At 52.5% G+C, this 8,267-nt stretch overlaps 1 protein-coding gene across 1 annotated transcript in view; it reads right to left on the reverse strand.

Annotated features, from left to right (window-relative positions):
* Positions 1-3,938, reverse strand: part of NKX2-1 (NK2 homeobox 1) — a 5,679-nt gene extending 1,741 nt beyond the window's left edge. The window contains exon 1 of the mRNA XM_042814659.1: positions 3,886-3,938. Coding sequence (XP_042670593.1) covers positions 3,886-3,938 — 53 coding nt within the window. The remainder of the gene's footprint in view (positions 1-3,885) is intronic.
* Positions 3,939-8,267: the final 4,329 nt, after the last annotated feature.

Consider the following 8,267-nt stretch of genomic DNA (forward strand, 5'->3'; position numbering starts at 1 on the left):
TTTTTTTTTTTTTTTTTTTTGCCAAATATTCTGGTGTTGCCTTAACGCCGATCTTGTTGGATGTACACGTAACCGAGTGGACGAAGTCCGCCTTAATTGGATTGAGTGGAGGCTCAGGGCTGCCTTTCGTTTGTTTTAGCCAGACGCCAGGTTTTAGGCTGCCACCAGAGGCGGGGCATAGGCACTAAAGCAACAAGACAATAGAAGCCTACATCTTGCCCAAGATAATTAGCTTACATGCTGATGACAAGGTAAACACCTTTAAGTTTTACTTGTCAGGATTTTTTTTATGTCTTAAAAAAAAGAGAGAGAGAGAGAGAGAGAGAGAGCGGCAGGGAGATGGAAATAGAGAGAGACCCCGTGAGCAGAACTCATTTTATTTTTCTTGGGGGTTACAGTGTTGTGGACGGGTAGTGGAGAGCAATGCCAAAAGACCCCGTTTGCCCATGTGGAGGGATTTCAGATCAGACGCGGGTGGGCTGGCAGACTGGCAGGTGGCCTTCGGGAGAGCTGCGGGCACGGGACTGCTGCCACTGGGCACATGGAGCAACCCTCCTCTACCCCCCAGATCTGCCGGGAGGGGTTCCGCAGCCAGCGATCCGCACACCTCCCGCTGCCCGGGCACCCCTGGCACCTGGTATCCCAGGAACCTTTCTGTACCCTCTAAGACCCTCGGAGTGACACCCCTTGTGCGAGGATCCTATCTCTCCCTGAACCTACAAGTTCCATTTACCTAAGGCTTTCTTGTCTTTTTTTTTTTTGTTTGTTTTTTTAACCTCAGAGAGAGGTGGAAGATGCAAGTTTATAAAAACGAGCAGCAGTTAAATTGCTCCGAGCGACACGCTACTGAAACAGCTTAGAGCAAGACGTCTCTCCCTATTCCCAAAGGCAAAGGCTGCTCCAGGCTCCCGAAGTCCCTCTGAACCCGAAGCTGCTCTCTAAGGTTATTTACACAGCGCGGGAGCTGCATGGAGAAGACCTCTCGGGTCATCTGCCTCACCAACCTTGCTAACGAACACCTGCCACTTAGAATCAACATCAATTTCTGCCATTTTCGGATCAGTTATGGGATCCGGCTTAAGAACAAAGGAGAACCCACTCCCAGCTCCGCGCACACACACGCGGCGAGCAGCCCGTCACAGCTCCGGGTCCCCACGCGCGTACCGCGGGGCGGTCCGGGAGGAAGGGAGGAACCTCCGCTAGGCAATTTGCACCCCGGCCCATAGCCCTGGGAAACTCGTTTAATAAAGCGATTACCTGAATATTAAGGAAATTACGGAGAAGGTACAGTTAACCCAGTGACTTTGAAGTGTCAAGTAACTATTTAGTAATTGCACTTGTAAATATATTGGTGCTCGGCTGGTTCGTGCTTAAAAATGCAAAAGTGCACTTGCTACCCGGGAACAACTAAATATCTTTGTCTAAAGTGGCAGCGTAAATAGCCGGTCGCTTTGTGACTGCGCTCTATATTAGCGCATAAGGATCATTTTGCCTCAATTGGGAGGCTCTCATTCAGTAGGCAAGAAACCGTTTAGGAGAAAGTAGGTTCCCGTATGAGAGTTAACATCCTTGAAGGGTAAGGCTCAGCCTTGATTACACTTTAGAGCTCCGCGAGAGGTGAGCTTTTCCACACACATACACCGGGGGACTCTCCTTCCATCAGGCCCTCCGCCCTTCTGGCCCCGCTTGGCTCCCCCCAGCCCCAAGATGGGCTTCTGGGGGTCTGCCGTGTCCCGCAGGCAAAAGGGCCGTTTCAGGCTGGGGGATGGCTGCTCTGAATTCGGCCTCTTTCCTTTCCGGACCTTTGGATCACTTCCTTCCAGATCCCTGGGACATTAATTTCCCCCTACCTCCCACTCCTGTACTTCCCCTCATCCTCCTCACCCCCACCCCCACATTTCCCTCCCCCCCCCTCTCCCCCCCCCCTTTCTGCGCGCGATTTTCAGTAAGATCTTCGAGTTTGCTCTTAAAGAGAGAGATATTAGACCTCACCTTGTGGGGTTTTGCTTGTTTGTTTGCTTCTGTTTCCCTTGGATTCCTCGACCATTACCTCCGTGCCTGCTTTATAGGCCTTAAAGAACAGGAGGGTGTGGATAGAGGAACAAATAATACCGAAGGATCCACTGTCACAACAGTCCCGGGAGGAAGGACGGTGGTGCGGAGCCGGGGCCAGGCTGGGGACTGCCCATAGTGCACTGTCCCGGGCACCGCCACTTCGATGGGGTGTGCTCTGGCAGCCCTCGAAACGCTGCTTGGTGAGATAGAGCCGAACGAATCCGGCCCTGACCCTGCACGGGGGCTGGCAGAGGGGAATTAGAGCGAAAGCAGCGGGGTGGAGATCTCCTAGAGGGCTGAGCGCTGTCTGTGAATACTGAGGATCTGCACCCCGCAAGATCCCACCTGCACTTTTGAGCCCTTCCGGATCGATCCAGTGAGATGGAGCAGGGCAGCCCCTGATCCACCTTACCGCCCCAATTAGCTCTGCATGGCCAGTCGAGCCGCGGCTGCTTCTCTCTGCCGCCTTTTCGAAGCCCACCCCTCTCCTCTCGGCCCCCACTGTCGGAGCTATGTCCGCGCTCATTCCCGGGGGGGCGGGGGAGCAGAGCCCGGCAGGGCCCTGCTTGGGCTGCCTCTGGAGCTACGTTCGTTTACCTGATGCTGCCGTTTAGGGACACGCTCGAGTTAAGAGGAAATGCTAAGGAGGAGAGCAGGGAAGATGAGCCGCATTTTGCCTGGAGGAAGCATTTTCATGAGAAAGGCATGGTCTTCACCCCGTGTTTGCAGAACGCGGCTACACGGACGTCCCTTCAACAGCTTCTGACCCCACACAATCCGTTTGATAACACTCGAGAGGTGGAAGAATGTGAGACTTTGTCAATCAAACGGTGCCAATCCCAATGGAAATGGTGCCACCAACACCGCAGCGCGTTTCCTCATCAACTGGATTGCGGGGGCTGGGAACTCAAGGAGCGCCTTTTGAAAGAGCGCTCAGGGCTCTCCAAAGCCAACAATGTCTTTTTTATGAGAGCCGCTGTGCTTCCCCGAAAGGAACCCAATGTGCTCGGCCAGGCAGCGCCGCGAGGGGCTGCTGGAGGATCCGCCACCCACTGCAGTGGGCACAGAAGGCTGCTCGGCTCCCACCCGGGGCCCTTGTCCCGAACTCTTTCCACTCCCCTCTAAGCCCCTCCGGAGCCCGTGACTCCCGCAGAGCAGGGGGCCGTCCATCCTGAGCCCGGCCTCGAGCCAGGTTGGCTGCAGTCTCCGGGGGAGAGGGGCAGGGGCCGAGCGATGCGTGCTGCACTCCTCAAATGCAACTTTGTAACAGAAAGAAACGAACCCTCTCTCAGCCAGGTAGTCCGGCTTAGAACGGGTGAGGTGAGAGTTGGGGTAAACTTCTTTCTGCGCTGGTTATTAGCAGAAGCATAACATGCGCGCAAAGATTCAAATTCCCTTCCCAAAGCCCCGAGCCTGCAAAGGGGAAAGATGACCCGCGGCGCTGGGAGAGCTGGCTGCGGTACTTCCCTCTTGGCCGACCCTCAGAAGGACTTCAGCTCTGGTGCCGTATGCGTGTCGGCGCACCCCTCCAGAGTGTGCCCGGCACACCACGCCCGGAGCCCGGGAAGGGAGCGTAGGGGCCATTCCCGCAGCGGCCGCGCGGGGCGGCCCCGTGTGGCTGTGACCGCGGGCACATCCCTGAGCCTGAAGCACGGTCCTGCCGAGCGCTCGTGTTGGTGGGGCTCAGCGAGACAACTTCCCTTCGGCGAATAGCCACCCTTCCCCAGTCATTCTGTGAAGCTGAGGAATGCCTCAGTGGGCTGGTCACAAACTCTTCTCCTGGGGATCTAAGCAAGCAAACTAAGCAAAGCCCCAAAGGGAAATTCTCACCCCTCTGCAGCGCACGCCCAGTTGCTCCTCCAGCTGCTCAGGGCATGGAGCATCTCGCATGCAGGACCCACTCGCGAGGCTTTCCCCTCCTGAACCACTTCTCGGCTGGCTCCCGAACTCTTCTGACCCGATGCTCCGACCCCCGGCTTTTCCTCTGCCGGGCCGTTCCCGGCCGAGAGGGACAGGGAGGGGCCAGCAGTGAGGTACCAGGGCCGGGCTCCGAGGCCGCTGGGGCGGGCGGGGACCCCGTGCCCGGACCCAGTGGCACGCCTAGGCCCGGCGCCTCTGCGCTGCCCCGGGTGGTGGCTGCGGGCACGGAGGGCCGCCGGCAGCATCGTGCTGGGATGTGTTTTGGCACCTGCCCCGGCACCGTTATAATCAGCAATTAGTGCAGTGGCCTCATTGCCACAAAGCATGCGATTCCCACCACGTCTGTAGATTGCCACAGTGCTGTCAGTACAGGTGTGCAGGACTCATTGAGGACACAAAGCAAATTTGGTGCCGTGTCAGAATGTGGCTGCACCAGAGGTGGCTGAGACAATCTGCAGAAAGTTTTGTTTTGTAGTTAAAAATATAAGCATGGTTCACACAGATGTAAATACATACGACAATACTTAGTATCAGCACATACCTACAAACAGAATCTTGCCAGGATTGAACTATTTATCGGTTTTTAGATACAGCTATCAGTATATTACCTCAGATAATGCAGGAGTTACGTGTTTGTGTCTGTATACCCAGATATGCACACATACACGGTGAGGTGCATACCTTCGAGAGCGGCTGTGCATGAGCACATATTTGCGCTCACATTTCTGATCCCCAGCTCTGTCGCCTGCACATACTGCCAAGAGGAAACCGACCTGCAGGTGGGCCACCTGCCAGCCCGCACCCTGCCCTCTCTGAGACGACGGCGGCTCTCGGCCCGGCGCCGGTGGGTGCCGTGTGGCCTCCATACCCGGGTTCGGGAGGGAACAGAACTCCGCGGGAGGAATCGAAGCCCCACGGCAGAAGGAGCTCCCCGGCTGTCGGGGAGTGGAGATGTGGCGCGGCCCCCCTCTGCCCTCGAGTTTGATTTGAACCCTGCCCTTGGACCTGTGCTGCCACTCCGGGGGGCGGCTCCGCGCTCACCCGCACTCGGAAGGCTGCTTCTGGACCGGGGCCACCGCCCCGCTCCCGCCGGGAGTACGTGCGCTGGCGGGAAGGCGACCTTTCCCCCTCGACCTTTCCCTGGGGGTAACCAAAGCTCCCTTTTATTTCCAGTGTCACTTCGGAGTCTGCCTTTTGTTCCCCGCTACCTCTCGCTTCCAGGGATACGGGCGGCTCCCCGCTGGCTCGGGGAGGGGAGAGCCGTTGCAAAGATATCTCATTTAAAAACGACAATGGAGTCCTTTCGACCAGCCCGGGTGGTGCCCGAGCTTTGTTTTCGGGCTGGGGGAAGGGAATTGTTTGCTTTTCTTTTGTTTTCACAGCAAAACTTGAGGGCAAGTTACAGGAGTGTTGTGAGCAGCCTCGGCTCGTCCCCATGGACGCAAGGTACCGGGCAGGGCCACCCTGCGCATCTCTGGCCCTCCCTGCGCAGGCACAGTGCCTTCGGGCGCATCCACCAGACGATTCCTGGCTCTCACTGGCTCCGAGAAGTCGAAAAATTGCTCTCCAAATCTTACCCTGATCTCCAGTCTATGCCTTGCTCTGAGGTCTCCTGGATGCTTTAATTCGGAAGGAAGGTGCCAGCTGGCTCGCTATGCCCTTGGCTTGGCTTTTAAAATCTATCTATCTATCTATCTATCTATCTATCTATCTATCTATCTATCTATCTATCTAACTGCATCCCCATTGCTGGGGCTCCACCTCCGCTAGGACGTTCCCAGCCGTGCCAGGGAGCACAGGGACGCACCGGAGCCCGTGGGCCGCCGGACGGAATCGACCCGCAGCAGCCCCCGATGGCCACCGCGGGAAGCGCAGTCCTGGCCGGGGCCGGAGGGCCTCCACTCACAAGCCTGTCGACTTCTGTTGATGAAATATCCCAAAGAGACAACGGGCCGAGACAAAGGAAAGAAATAAACAGAATGGGGTTTTGCTCTTTCGTCCTTACAGGAGACCATTGTCATTACATGAATATTGGGCCTTAGTCTCTAAGTGTTCATCCAGATCTAGAGGAAAGGATTTGCTTCTTCCCATGCTGTTGCAGCTCCTCTCCAGCACCCACTCACAGAGGTAACACAGCATCTGAGCAGGGTTCTTCTCCCTCTTCCAGGAAGTATCCATCTGCAATCAGTCTGGGACAAGAGGAGCTTGGGATCCTTTGCATCTGCTCCAGGTGTTCCCTTTGAGTAGCACAAACAGTTCCAAATTGTGCTCCCACCAATTCATGGAATCACAGAACATCCCAAATTGGAAGGGACCCATAAGGATCTCCAAGTCCAGCTCCTGATTCCGCATATACAGAAGATACTCACTCAGAAACTGCCTGTTGTGAATTCCTCTTCACTATCTTCATCATACACTTGAGCCTGTGGTCTATGAGCTGAGCTCCTCTCCCTCCTTATGGGAACAGCCTACTTGCCCCATGTTTTTTGAGAGCAAAAAGTCAATCTGCTGTGCCACTGGGGCTTAGGAGCTCAGAGGGAAAGCTGTGATGTGCCAGTGAGGTGAGGTCTGCTAAGGCCAGGCTGACCAAACTGCTTGTTGTAAAAGGCAGCTGGATATATTTCTCACATCAACCTTAAAATTAACGTTACACTTGAGTCTTAAATAAACTACAACTCAGCCTGACTTGATTTTTTTTTATTTTCTTTCTGGAACAGAAGTTACAGGAGGCTTGCTAGAGAGAGATAGTCATTTCAGAAGCCCAAGGGCAATTCTAGGAATGTTTCAGAAGTTTCCTTTTCACTTCATGGGAACAAGAGTCTCCTGGGAAGATCATGCCTTCAGTCTGCCTAATACAACTGTTAGGTCTAGTTAAGAACTGGTCTAAAAATCTGCAGCATAAAGGAAGCCATCTGTAGTGAAACCCAACAATGAACTTTGTTAGTCCTGCCACCAAATACAGTAATGAAGCATTGCTTCCAGGCCTGAGTTTTGTTAACCAGCTACTGACACATATATGGCACAGAGCACTGATGTAACAGGTGCATTCCTCTTGCCAGGAAAGAGCTCAGTTCAGGTGCTGGCTTAAGTAAGTCCTGTTCCTGGGTGCCATCTTTGAAAGAGTTTCCTGCTGTAAGTAGGGTCTCAGACCTTCCTTGTACAGTGAGACACATGCATGGCAGGAACGCTCTTCTCAAACCATGAGACCTGTCCCACAGGACTTAACAACAGCTCTCCTCACTTCTGAGACACTGGGATCAGAAAGAACATCCTGGTGGCCAAGATCAGTTTAGGTCAGACCCCATCGGCAGTCCTGGGCTACCCTACAGTACTGCACCTTTCAAAGAAGGCTGTATTTGATTCAATCCCTCCAGAACCACTCCCCTCTGTTGCCCCTGGTAACAACCTCACTTCCCATATTGATAGTCCTCAGAGTTGGACTCTGCATCCCATAGTGAGGTTGGCAGCAGGGTTCCACTCACAACTGAGTACTGATAAAGATGTTTCAAATAACACCCTTGCAGGAGCTTTCTTTCTGGACTAAGTAAATAGGAAGGAAGGAATGGATTTAAGCTCGAAGTTCAGCTGGATTGAAGGACCATGTGTTACAGACCAAAGCAAAGTCTATTTGTATTGTGGCCTAAAAAATGTACCGAAGAACTTTCTAAAAGTCCAGAAATATTTTACTTTTGAATTAGAATAGTACTTTCTATTCATATAAAAATCCCAAAACACGTGTTAGAAGAAGTCCTTGCTTGCAGGTTTATTTTCTGTTTCCTCAGAAGCTAGTCATTATTAACATTCTAGTGCAGAAGAGTCTCTGTGTAGTAGGACTATCTTCTAAATTACTTTGGATGATAGACATAATGAAGTTAAAAGTTTCACTAATCTTTGCTCTATTGTAAATGAAAGCACATATTATACTTATTCAAAAAATAGCTAACCATAGAGTTAGATTCAAGTTGCATTTTCAATGTAGAAATGTTTATGCTGAAAAAGCCTAGATACTTTCTTGGAAGTAGTTTAATGATGTAAAATAGTCCATTAATGGATTTTGACTACTGTGCGGTTTTTAAAATTATGTCCTATATAATTAGTTTTTTTCATCATTCCTTTATGAGCTTTGCTTATTTCAAATTCCAGGGAAAGAAGGCTGCTAAGCTGATATAATGAGATAATATCCTTCAGTGGCATAAGTAAGGATATGAGATGGACTGCTACCCACATGGGTAATTACATATGCTCTGTTTCCACAACTGGAAACGGAATGAATAGTCTACAGCATTTTGCTG

The sequence above is a fragment of the Centrocercus urophasianus genome, unplaced genomic scaffold (genome assembly GCF_019232065.1).
Source record: "Centrocercus urophasianus isolate 14NV4802_14NV808 unplaced genomic scaffold, USGS_Curo_1.0 seq_14, whole genome shotgun sequence".
NCBI lineage: Eukaryota > Metazoa > Chordata > Aves > Galliformes > Phasianidae > Centrocercus > Centrocercus urophasianus.